This window comes from Anneissia japonica, unplaced genomic scaffold (genome assembly GCF_011630105.1).
Source record: "Anneissia japonica isolate Jap-2015-1 unplaced genomic scaffold, ASM1163010v1 scaffold1665_len535045_cov187, whole genome shotgun sequence".
Lineage (NCBI taxonomy): Eukaryota > Metazoa > Echinodermata > Crinoidea > Comatulida > Comatulidae > Anneissia > Anneissia japonica.
The window spans coordinates 6,039-19,452 of record NW_022727261.1 but is presented as its reverse complement, the minus strand read 5'-3'; the positions used below and the strand labels follow the sequence as shown (position 1 = coordinate 19,452).

Sequence of the window (13,414 nt, the reverse complement as noted above, 5' to 3'; positions counted from 1 at the left end):
TACACATATACATATATATATACATATATATATACATATACATATATATATATATATACATATACATATACATATACATATACAAATCAAAATGAAACTGATGTTATTAATCCTACCATGAAGGAATTAAATTCCTCCATCCTACTATTCATTGCGTATTTCTAGCGGGCCAAATGGCCGAGCGGTTAAAGCAGGGGCACCGTGATCATAGCCAACAATATCAGCACGGTTTCGCGTCCGGCTCGCTCCTATAGTTCTGGTGGTGGAACAAGTCTTCTCGGATAAGGACTATAAACCATAGGCCCAGTGTACACAAATGCTCATGTGCACTTTAAAGAACCCAATACATCTTTCGAGATGAGTAGGGGGTTACCCCGGTGTACTGGTTCATTCGGCCCCTGTCGTGGACAGATGAAAGTGCGCCGGTTTACTGGCTGCTGAAGACATGAAGTGACCCTTAGGGGAGGAGAAAGTTATTGTAAAGTGCAACATCTAGTCCCGACCATGTATTATGCGCTATATAAGTCTCCAACCATTACCACCATTACCATTACGTAATGTTATTAATCCTCATACTATTATTCATTGCGTATTACGCAATACCTTAAGAAAAAACGTGTTCTAATGGGAAAAATCCAAAAGCGAAACCACTTGTCCTGAGTTCAGTTGAAAGAGTATCCGAACTGTAATCGGAAGGTCTTGGGTTCGAATCTCGATGGCGACATACGTTTTTCTCAATTATTTATTATCGTTGTATATGTATAGGCCTATAGGCCTATATGTGTGCATTATACACGTGTATTAGGCCTATATATATTATATTTTTACGTTGATAGTTGTGTAATGTATCGTACGAATAAAACCAAATGCCACTGTGTTCCCGTGTGTATTTATAAACATATTCTACTTTAAAAGAAATTGTATCGGCAGGAGGATTAATAACATCTGTTTTAATTTGTATTTATTTTCAATGTCGCGATGGCAATTGAATCTTGACCTTTAAGGCCTGGAGGTCAAGACAAATACACGTTTATTATTATTTTTTTAATAACTTTTAATAAATATCTTATACCCAAAGAAATAAGTTTTACACCATAAGTAAGTCTTATGTATACCTTTTGTAATGGCGAACTGTAAAGAAGAGGAATCTACGGGTGTAACACAAAATCCCTACCAAGACGATTCTGCTATACCGTACTGTATAATTATGCAGACTACACTAACTGGGCCGCTGAGACTTTCAAGCTAATGCTTACATTATAATATGATCTACACATGTAATATATTGTAATAATATTTTCGTTGCATATATACACATACATATACATATGTATACACATACATATACATATGTATATACAGTAGAACCCCAATTAAGGGGACACCTTCGGGACCTAAAATAGTGTTCCCTTAATAGGGGCTACCCTATTCAGGAGACACTAACTAAAAACATAAAATTGTCCCCTTTTATAGGGGTTTTTGGCATGTTTTCATATAACGATGACATACATTCTTTATCATTTTATTTTTATTAAAATATGAATCAGTTACAGTAGAATAAGGACTAATTTATATCAATAATTTGCAAGGCAAATAATTCATTTATAATATGAAATCAGCAGAAATGTAATTAAAACAACAATATAGTTTTTAATATGTTCTCAATATTGATTTATTATGCAATGTTAATGACTAAATATTCTTTTTTTAAATATTTAGCTTCCTATTAAATTATCAAATAATTGCAAGTGGTTTGAAATAGTATAATGTGATTAATATGTATGTAATGTATATGTGAAGGTAAAGCAATACTGGTTTATTTACAAATAACAACAATCACATTAGAACTTTCTATTAGCTGGATGTAGCATGAATAGAGTAATATGTTTTGATGTGGATTAGCATCCTATATGAAATACACGAAAAACAAAGAAAAAGAATTCCCCATTATTAAGAGGCAAAATCGACCAGATTGGTTTACGAAGTAACACATGTAGTAGGCCTATACTGATATGCAATCATGGATTAAGGGCAGAAAATTCTAGTTTATTGCTCAAAAGTGTCAAAATGTAAAGTTGATTGATTTTTTTTAATTTTTAGAGCGCTGTAGTAAAAAAAATATTAAGTGTCCCCTTAATAGGGGTATTTGACCATTTTGCAAGAAAGTCACCCGTCCCCTTAATTGGGGTGTCCCCTTAATAGGGGTTGGCTGTAGTCTTAAAAGATATCACCCTTCGTTTCATGGAAAAGTGTCCCCTTAATAGGGGTGTCCGTGAATTAGGGGTGCCTCAAAGGATGGGTTCTAAAGATGGGTTCTACTGTATTTCAAATTTTTCATTGAAGATTATTTTTTCAATGAAATTTATACATCTTAGCTAAGCATTTCGAAGTATTATTTAAGTGTTGTTCACCAAATTGTAAAGATCATCATCATTACCAAGGCAACAATAACGGTGTATGGTGATATTTCAAATACAAATTGCTTTAATACGCAGTAGCTTAATGCAAGGTATGCTGTGATTGATGCAAATCGTTACATCAATTCGACCATTTAGGATATTGCAATTCTCTGTCCGTTTTAGTCGAATAACTTGGTTTATTTGTTGTTGATATAACGTGTACGAAACTTAAGTGACACGACTCTTAAGTAAGGGCATGCAAAGATGTAACATTGTCAGTGGATCGACTTACATCAGCTCCAACAGCCCTGACATTAGGAACATTACTACCCTGTAACACAGAAGGAGCAGCTCTGACACGTAGCGTAATTCCATATTTCGTCTTTTGGTATAAATTAAATCCATATTGATATCATATTCTGATTAGAACTTAAATCAACGAAAACTGATATCCACACAATTATTGCTACCGTCAGTATTAAGTGAAAGCTTGTGGCGCTGAGATGAATTAATTGTGGGCTTCTAAAGCTAAAAGGATTGGGATGGAGGCTCCACAATGTCGTCAGGGGGTCATAAAACCTCGACAAAGTAGTACTTCAAAGCACCACATAGGGTCTACGGTCCCGGAATAGTGGTGGTACGTGGTGGCGGTGTAGGTCTTATTATTATACAGTACGTATTTATTTAGTCAATCTCTATCAGTGTCAAGAACAAGATTTCTTGATTCCCGAAACAAAATTGACCTTTGCGAAGTGTCAAACTTATTGCCGCCTGAAAATGACAAAAACATGATTAAAAAATGATTTTGAAATTAACTTGCTTATTTTGCGTTAACATACGGTATGTATAGGCCTATATTTATTTATTTGGTCAATCTCTATTAGTGTAAAGAACAAACTTTGTTTATTCCTGAAACAAAATTGGCCTTTGCGGGGTGTCAAACTTAAAGATGTATTGTCGCCTAAAAAATGACAAAAAAATCATTAAAAAATGATTTTGAAATTAACTTGCTCATTTTACATTAACATATGAATGTGTACCCTGATTTCTAACCTGGATAATTATAATAAGAATAATAAAATACTTCCAGTGACTGGAAGTGTTTTTATCATTTTTCGTTGTAAAATTATGGGCATTTTTAAATTCACTAATTTATATATTTAAGTTCATAATTAATATGTTATTTCAAAATGATTTTTTTTTTGTATTTGGCATGAGACAATACATCTTTAACAACTGACCAACTAGAACAGTGCCAGTAATACGCGCGCGTCCAACAAACACACGTGTTGTCCCACAAACGCACGTGTTTGCGTATGTTTAAAAACTGTCGTTTTTGCGACCTTAGCAACAATATCCAAGGGGCGAGACTTGGCAGAAATTTGCATTGTTGTGCGACGAAATTTTGTGAAACTGCTGTATAGACGTTAGGCGTACAATATCACCATGGCGTCACCCGGAAATGCTCAAATAAGCGACGTGGCGCTTATAAATTTTTTTGAGGCTTCAGTGCGGCGCTTATTCGAAAGCTGCGCTTACCTATTTCAAGTATTCCCGTATAGTTCAGTTGGCCTATGAGGTCATACATCATCGTAAATAAACGTTTATAAAGAAAGACGTGTGTTTTCATTGTGTTATTTATTCGTTTTAACATTGTATACATTATATCATCTAATACCCTGTTTCTCAAAGTGTTTCATTACACACAGGGTAATAATAATACTCTCGATTACGCGGCGCTTATTCGAGAGCTGCGCTTATTCGAGCATTTTACGGTATGCTCTTATTGGTACTAGAAAAATCATACGGTGGCACTTAAGGCCATTTTTAACAGTGATCATTTAAAATCGTTTTATTATCTGACAGATAAATGGCTCTCAATTGAAAACATTGTGTTTTTTTAATGCATAATTCTATAACTATGATACTTATACGATCATACTTATTTTATGATTCATAGAATCTCGTCGAATAATTGAGTTTAAGTTGTCATTGCTGTCGAAATATTTGTTAGAAATTCATCATCATTCATCCTTTACAATGTCGACTCAATATTGCCCTTGTTTGATTAGCATTTTGATGAGTTCAAAAAATTGCAAGTAGTCATTCATCATCATCCATCATCATACTATCTATATTTTGATTGTACTTCGCTTTCCTTACGTCTTCGATTCAAGGGCGCTTCATCACTCTGTGGGATACCACCTCTCAGTAATTTTAACAAAACCAAACAATCCAAAACAAAGGGCATACCGCCCTCTCATATGTGCGGGCCCTACATCGTCCTATTTTGTCACTAGACGGTGCTACCTCTGGCATCTTCTTTATAATCATCATCATCATCATCATCATCATCATCATCATCATCATCATCATCATCATCATCATCATCATCATCATCGTCAATATAATCATCATCCTTTTAGGTGAACGTTCAAGTTATACCGGTGTACAGAACGATGTAAAACGTGTGATAGAACTACAGTATATGTTATACTATATGTGTACAAGATACGGTACATGATTTCCTTCTATATTAACCAATGCATATCATATTCCGAGAATGATCATGCTTAATAAATACTAAGTGCTTGTACATTTTGATCATCTGCTTACAGTAAAGAATATGTTTACATTCCTTGTAGATCAGGCTGAAAAACTCTCCTACTGTCAATTTCATTAGAAGTGCCTATTAGGCGAGTAATTTAATGTTATCAACTAATATTTTCTTGTATGGTCATTTATATTTTGAATGTATCGTTATGGTTTTGATACTGCCAATAAAATTGATTGATTGTATAGTAAAACCTGACACAGGTTGATAATAAACTTAAAATTTAGATTGCCTATAACTTACTATTGCTCAATATTAGAAAATAATTCAAATTAACTACAGTTACGTTGAAAATTTGATGAGAATATTACTACATTCAAATTAAGTTTCGTGTGCTATTTTCGTCCAGTTAGAGGAGGCGTGGGCGGCAAAGCCTTAGAATTATTATTTTAGCCCTAAACATGATGGGGTCCGGCTGGGGACCCTCCATCTGTAAAAGTCCCTTCCTCGGCCCTTATTGCGAATTCTTAGAAACGCCACTGGTTTACTAGTTTGTTTATCTGAATGATACTATAAAAACACTAATATTCTCATCACGATTAAAGGATCGAGAGTGGAGTACTGCCGCGTGTTTACAGTAATTCTTTAAGTCGGTTAATACCCATTAACATCCCTATTACGATTACGAAATATCCTCTTTTTTATAGAGTAGTCTGTCTAACAAACATTCGAATATTGACATAAATTCAACTGTCGTGTGTCATACAAATTATCAGACCGGCAGTTCATGTTTTTTTTTTCCAATACATAGCGGCGTGAACATGATTATCTTCTCTGTTGTAGGTTAAAGACAAATATTTTCTTAGGTCGAATACAGGCTATTTAGCCGCCTTGTCAGCATGTATGTACGCTTAATGTTAAACATTAATTACCTAAAAACACATTGAGTCTGATCCAGAGAACAATTTATTATTACACAGACAGTTGACTGAAGAACATGGTGATCATAAAGGTTTGGTTTCCATACAATCATTACACTCTCACTACAGGTTTGTGTTTTGTTTTGTTTTGTTTTCTTGTTTGTTTTTTTTTTTTTTTTACTGCATTCCTTGCACTGCGTACGGTAGCTGTCTCCGACGCAATCGGGAACGCTAACTGAATTCAACTAACCAATCAGCGTCGCCAAATGAGTGTAGCAATTTCTATGGAAACCAGGCCTATGTGTGTGCTGATCTGTTGGGATAGTGTTCTTAATTCTATCTCATATTATTTTGGTATAGACCTGTGTACAATATAATCAAGTATGATTGTCAGAAAACAAACCACGCAATTGTCTAAGACTCTAAAGTAGCTTTCTCACCGAATCCGAACTTTCGGACCGGAAATTCCACCGCATCAGTGTATAAAAATGGTAGGGGCGCTGGCGTAGAGGAGCGCTTCAGAAACGCTGTTCGAATTTCTATATATATATATATATATATATAGTACTAGATACTATATACTATATACATATATATGTGTGTGTTTGTGTGTGTGTGGTGTGTGTGTGTGTGTGTGTGTCTAGATGCGTTTGAGAACTATGTCAATCATTCTACAATTCAAGCATATACTTAAAACAGCAACATATTGTTGTTATTAGATGTTAGATTATTTAGTTATGCTACTATTGACAGAAAAAGTGATATACACAACCTGCTGTTATTTTTTTAATTGTTATTGATTACGTCATAAATATCTTCTATTACGTTATTTTCAAAAGTAGGCCCTATTAGTTCACTGTATTCTTCAATGCATCGCAAAAAAAGATGCTACCATTTAGATTGAATATCATTCACAATTTTAACTACCAAATTCACTTTGTTTTTGTATCCTATCATATCGCTGAAAGCATTAAAAATAATTATCAATATGTACTTACCACCAAAGTCGGGTCTTAATCTGATGTCGTATCCTTCCATTAGATGTGTAATGTTTACGATCTCTCGACCGTTTGCCAGCTGACTAGTATGTTTACCAGTACTGAGCGCTCTGCGAAAGGAAATAAAATGTTGGTAACAACATAGAAATGCACCGTCGCAGAATGTAAACGATAACAAAGCCTATATACCGTTGCATAATAAGAAACATTATTACTTAGTTTGTATGAGAAAGGCGCTCAAGATACATGAATAGTACAGCAGACGATACGCCAACCACATTCTCTATCTACAGCGTAACCTCCAGAGGTTGATCTTTCGTTAGCTACTGTACTCATACAACAGATACAAGCCTCTTTACTTGACAGCTTTAATAATATCCATAATACCGCGTTTGCGCAGTTCGCCAAACAATCCCTAAATTGAATTATGATAGACTGTTTTGCCTCAGAGCCTGGTCGCGTACAACTGGAATCTAACGATCACTTTTAAAACATTGGTAATATATTGATTGGCTCCATGCTTCCGGTGATGTAATATCATTCAATAATACTCAAACTTTCACTATTACTCAGACGACGTAGAAATACGCTGCATAATAAAACCGATCAAGGATCCTATGGCCTAAGTAGAATGGTTAAATGCTACTATGGCAACTTGTTAGCCCTAGTTAAATTCATTGCCTGAAAATATATAAATATGTATATGAACTAAATAATGGGGTTTTCAGCTATACAGTATTGTATTTAGTCTCGTAACTGATACTAACCATATATCTCAATCTTATTGACCCATGCATTTTATTTGTTCTGAATGCCATCACCCTTATCGCATTATCGTTTATTGTTCGGCCTATTTCTTATACATATTGAGTTAATCTTAATTATCCTCTATTATGATGACGTGTGTGCGTTTATTGTGCAATCTTTTGTTGGTTGACGAAATGTATGCTTATAGCTGCACAGGTAAGTCATTAAAAAATGATAACAGAAAATGCCTAAGCAAAAGTAAACTGTTCTTGATACTAGTAGAAATGGACGAAATAATTACATACTGTAAAGTAGAAACATTGCTCGGAAAAAAACAATATGCAAAATTTGTCGGACGTAGCCTCTCAACGAAAGTTCTTTATTGCTTGCTTGGTTGTTTTGAAAAAGTATCCCGAAAAAAAAAAAAGTTAAGAAGTGTATTGTACAGTATTTACAATATTTTTTTTTTTTTTTTTTTTTTTTTTTTTTGCTTTCGTTTGCTCCTTTCCATGTGCATGAAATAAAAGGCGTCTCTGACGGGGTACAAACCTGCAAACGCTCGCTATCAAGGTGAGTGTCAGTCCACAGCGATCTGTACGAAATGTGCAGATGTAATATCTTATAAAGTACCAAAGCTTAACTTGAATTTAAGGCGAGTTTTGTTGCCGCGCATACATCAAGTCACTAATCTTTCCTTGGAGGGACCCCACAATAAAAATTGTATTATTATTTTATTATTATATAAGTTATGGCTATAAAATGAATAAATCAAGTGACACTGACGTCGGCCGACGAATCCAACTCCGCACTTTATGAGCGCTAGACGACGCTACGCCGTCTGTTGATTGTCGGTGGCAGTCTGAACGGGTCGTCATTAAAAACGATCTTTTGCGCGCGCGTCGTGGCGTTGCTTTCTTTATGGAATCATGTCGGCTGACGACCTACTTCAAGAATACAATAACTACATACTGTATACTAAACTCAAGATGGAAATACCTAACGTATACATTCGTCTCCAAAAATTTAATTTAATACTTATAAAATTGAGTGCGCAGTTTAGCTCAGTCGGCAAAACAGGTGGTAGCCACTGTGTGTGCGCTGAACCGTGGAGATCTTTAGGTCCCGGTTCAATTCCCATAGTTGCTCTCCTTGTGTTTCAGCTGGAGGCCTGAAATGGTAGTTACGATAGCGCACCGTCTTTCGGATGAGACGTTTAAACGGTTCCTGTGTGCATTGTGGCTTCTTTAGACTTGTGTGGGTTATCCTTGTTATTTACACCGAATAAATCCAATCCAATCCGACTTACTTAAAATAATAATAATAATTTATGTTTTGCAGACTAATTTTTTTACCGTATAGTAGGCGTAATAACTAATCACAGATATTGTTGTTTTTCTTATACTGTAGACGAAGTAGACACACGTGTCCATAAAATATCAAAGAGTCATTAAGTAGTAGCAGCAGGACGAGACGAGATTATTTTTTAATGTCATGTAATAAATTGGCGCTAAAGGGATCAAAATAGTTTCGATATTGCTTTACAGTACCTTTAATCCCCCTCCCCATCCCATCTTCGTCTTGTACTGCAACTTATAAATACTGTAAAAATCTGCAAATGCAAATACTAACTAAAAAACATTACGAAAAAACGACAGAAGATAGCATTACCACTGAATTACTGACGAAAAAAACTGTTGTATGACCATATTTAGGCATGTCACATGTTTTTGTTAAATAAAATATTATAGTCTGAACAGGGCTTTAATGTACGGTATTATTTATGCGCCATAAAGTGCATTCACATCGGATCCGAAACGAAATTCAGGCCACGTGTCATTGGTATCATGTGCGCGGACCGCAAGCGTCCCTATTCTTACATACTAATTCAATCTGATCGGATCGGTAGGGCCTTTCGATCCGAAAATTCGGATTCGGATGAAGCTTTGCTTATGAATGAAATATTTCCTTGTTTTCATGTTGAAAGATGAACTTCATAATTCACCGTCGTATTGTAAGCAACTCGTATATTGTAAATTATTATTCTTCAAGGTTTTTAGCTTAAAGCAATAAACAGATAGGCTATATCATAACAAAAATACTACCGTCACCGAATTGATGGGCTTGCAGTCTAAATAAAATCATACGGTTAAAGATACGATATTAATGAAACTCTGATAAAAAAAATCCCTATTTTATGAATACCAATTAGTTATTACGCACTTTACGGTTGGTTATTCTAGACCGTTATATGATAACAGTAGTGTTATTATAACATTATCATATCGCACGAGCTTTTGCCAATATATTCCATTTTATATTCGACAGCAATGTGATAATAATGAAATATTAGGCCTACGGACGGGAATTCAAATGACATTATACATTTAACAATACGCAACAACTTTAAAATTACCCTCCACATTTCGGACGAAACAAAATAATTATTATTGTCTTGATTTTGTAGGACTAGATATAAATTTCTGTTGACTTCCGTATGTTGCCTGGCGACCTAGTGATAACCCTATCTGGACACTTCATTTTCTTGTAACTGAACACTAATCCAAGCAACTACTGTACCGAGTAGCCGGTCGCTTCAATTACAATTGACCAACTACTTCAATACCTAGTCCCACTTCCGACCACTTAAATTCTGTAGACGACCACTGTTTGTAATTCTCATTAACTAACAAAAATTCTCATGTGGCCGATTGTATCAATTGCCAATACAGACAACGTTTTCGATTGCAAGTTACCGGTACCAGTTGTGTAACTACCGGCGGTTAAGGCGTTCAGTGAACCGGGTTTCCGTGGTTCACTGTCCCTGGTACACAATTCTTCCAGGGTGGTGAGGGAGGATTCATGGCGAGATTTTTCATTAGACCACATTATTAGGGATTGGCAGATAACTTGAATTGGATCGGGTGCCGGGGGTGGGGGTGCGGATTTGCCTACACGCGCGTCACACACGAAATCAAAAATTACATTCCGATGTTAAGCAACAGTGATTAGATTAAATACCATCAAAACGCTGCAATCAAACTGTTTTTTGTTTATTCAGAATCGCCGAATCATCATCATTTCCATCATCATCATCATCACTGTCATCTATATTCATTCATCATCCTCTAATCGTCGTCGTCGCCGTTGTCGTCGTCGTCAACATTATCATCATCATTATCATCATCATCATCAACATAATTTTTTTCCCCAATTTTTTTCTGTGCATTTACGTAGACCTAAATTCATAGTTTTCAATTCGGGATATGACCTCTGAACCCCTGTAAAACATCCTCATTCTGACATTGCGCTCTCTTCCTCTTCACAAGCTTTCACAAAAAGTTGGATCTCTCCCGGATTATTAGTGCTCTATATTAGGTATACGAATAAAGAGGTATACCCACCTACATGATCTGTCTGCCTTAAATACGGTAAATCAAAAATAAAATGTTAATTAAAGCTGCTTATAAAGTATTCGGTATAAAGCCGGTTTTCCACTAGGCGAATTTATTCGCTCGAATCGAAAGCGTCGGTTCATGCGCATGCGCATTCACATTCCTATCGGAGTTTTTGCGAAGCGAAAAAATGCGCAGCCAATCGGAGCTCAGAAAGCGAACCGACGCTTTGTCGCGCGAATAAATTCGCCGAGTGGAAAACCGGCTTTAGACTGAACAGAAGCAAACGCAGCACTTAATTAAAAAACTTGATACAATTCAAGTGACCATCTTTTGTAGAGCGTGTTAAGCAAGTCATTAATGCCTCGGGCCACATTCGGCAAGTTAAGTGTATTTCAAATTCTACCAGTAGTCTGTTATTCGAAACAGTATTCACTTGTTGTATGCATTTTATTCAAAAAATGATGTATATTATATTGTACCTTGCGTATTCATAACACATTTATTATTTAATATTGTTTTTTAACATTTTTACAATACCTGGCAACTCGTGTAAAATAGTCATTGTTATTCATATTATATATGCCGTGTTTTTGCACTTTATTTATGTATGGGGGAATAAGCATCTCGAATCTTATGGCATCAATAAGACATTTTGAGCAATTAATTTTTCTATCCTTATCAGAATGATACTTCGTCCACATTCATACGATTGAAAATACGAATTATGATTTGTTCATTATTTTGAGTCCTGGTAAGCCTCGGTCTCCAGATATAGTGCACTCCTCAATTCGAGATCTCTTTAATATTCCGAGACGCTTGGGACCTGAGCATCTGGGGTGGTGTCGGTTTTGGTCTCCACTTAGAGGGTTAGAATTGTGTTGAAAGATTGAAGATTGGTTCTTTGGAAAAGTGGCGAATTGTATAACATTTATAACGAACCATTTTAATTCAATTTAACAGAGCATGCTAATTCCCAGTATCCGACCACTTCAATTCCAAATGACTAACCATTCCAATTTCCAGAGCCGATCACATTCCCAAATAGCCGGCCACTTCATTTCCCAGAAGACGAACACTCCAATTGATCTTTCCGGAGTGCCAATCAAACTGAACAACTGACTAATCAGAACAGCGCTAGGAATACGCGCGCGTCCCACAAACGCACGTGTTCGCGTATGTTTTAACACTGCCGCCTTGTGGGACCTTAGCAACAATATCCAAGGGGCGGGGCTTAGCGGAAAGGTCCATTCTAATCAATCGACCACTTCATTCCCCAGTATACGACCACTTCAATTCCAATTGGCCGACCTCTTCATTCCACGTAGACGACAACTTCAAATCTAATCGAATACTACTTCAATTTTCATTAGGCGACCACTTAGTCTACAAGAAACCCGACCACTTAATGTTAACAAATATCGACCACAGAATGTTCATTAACAGCTCACAGACCACTTAAATTATAATTGGCAACACTTAATTTCAAGTGATTTTAATTGATGAAATTGTACGGTTCGTATGCCGATTACAATTCGCCATCCAATTCGAGACTACCTTTGGGAACGGAAAATTTAGGGTGGTCTGGGTGTTCGGTTAGCTTTTTGTTTGGAAAAGTGGTCTCCAATTAGGGGGTCTCAGAATTAGAGGGGGTCTCTAATTAGAGGGCGCACTGTATGTAATTTAGAGATTTAAATTAATATTCTACTGAGTTTCTGTGATAATCAATCATTTAATTCAATTCAATTCAATTCAATTTATTACAAAATTCCACATATCGTGGCCCAGAGGCCAAATTGCATGTAAAATTTACCACAAGATGCGTAACTTAATACGTGTACTGCAAGCTGCTGGTATTGATCGGAGGACTTACAATCGTTAGGTATCGTAACTCATTTTTATCAAAGAAAGTTAGCAGTGTATTGTAGAACCTGTGGTATCGATTAAAGATAGGCTATGCTAAAGTTTCCATATCTTAACAACTTGTTTTCATAAACACAAGTTAGGCCCTATGTTGATTTCCATTCATTAGCAAATAATCAATGAATCAATGAAACACGATTATTCTTAACGAAGCTCAAAAGAATATAATAACTATTATGATTCTCTTTGTCATACCAAATATTTGGCTCAGTGCTTGTATAATGAGTTAAGTGTTCATTCAATGTAAAGAGTAAATAAAAGTTTTAAATTCAAATAATTCCCCCGCCGCCACCATTAGCACCCCTATTTCGGACCGCGTTCCCGATACACTGACCGCCAGCCTTCCTATTATTATACACTGATCCGATTTTTTGATCGGTTTAGTTCGGTAAGCTTTCCGATCCGATTCGGACTCGTTGTGAATGCAGCTTAAGTCTCAAGTTTGTATCGCTCGAGCTGGCAACGTTTAATTGGTAATCAT

The 13,414-nt window shown here is 35.9% G+C and overlaps 1 protein-coding gene across 2 annotated transcripts in view; it reads right to left on the bottom strand.

Annotated features, from left to right (window-relative positions):
* The window catches only part of LOC117113648 (gamma-aminobutyric acid receptor subunit beta-3-like), a 32,928-nt gene extending 25,523 nt beyond the window's left edge, over positions 1–7,405 (bottom strand). Inside the window, exons 1-2 of one of the 2 annotated variants that reach the window (XM_033257053.1) lie at positions 7,087–7,405; positions 6,872–6,981 (exon numbers count right to left, since the gene is read on the bottom strand). In XM_033257053.1, coding sequence (XP_033112944.1) covers positions 6,872–6,981; positions 7,087–7,151 — 175 coding nt within the window. In that variant the 5' untranslated portion in view covers positions 7,152–7,405. The remainder of the gene's footprint in view (positions 1–6,871; positions 6,982–7,086) is intronic. The other variant, XM_033257052.1, reaches the window with a different exon arrangement.
* Positions 7,406–13,414: the final 6,009 nt, after the last annotated feature.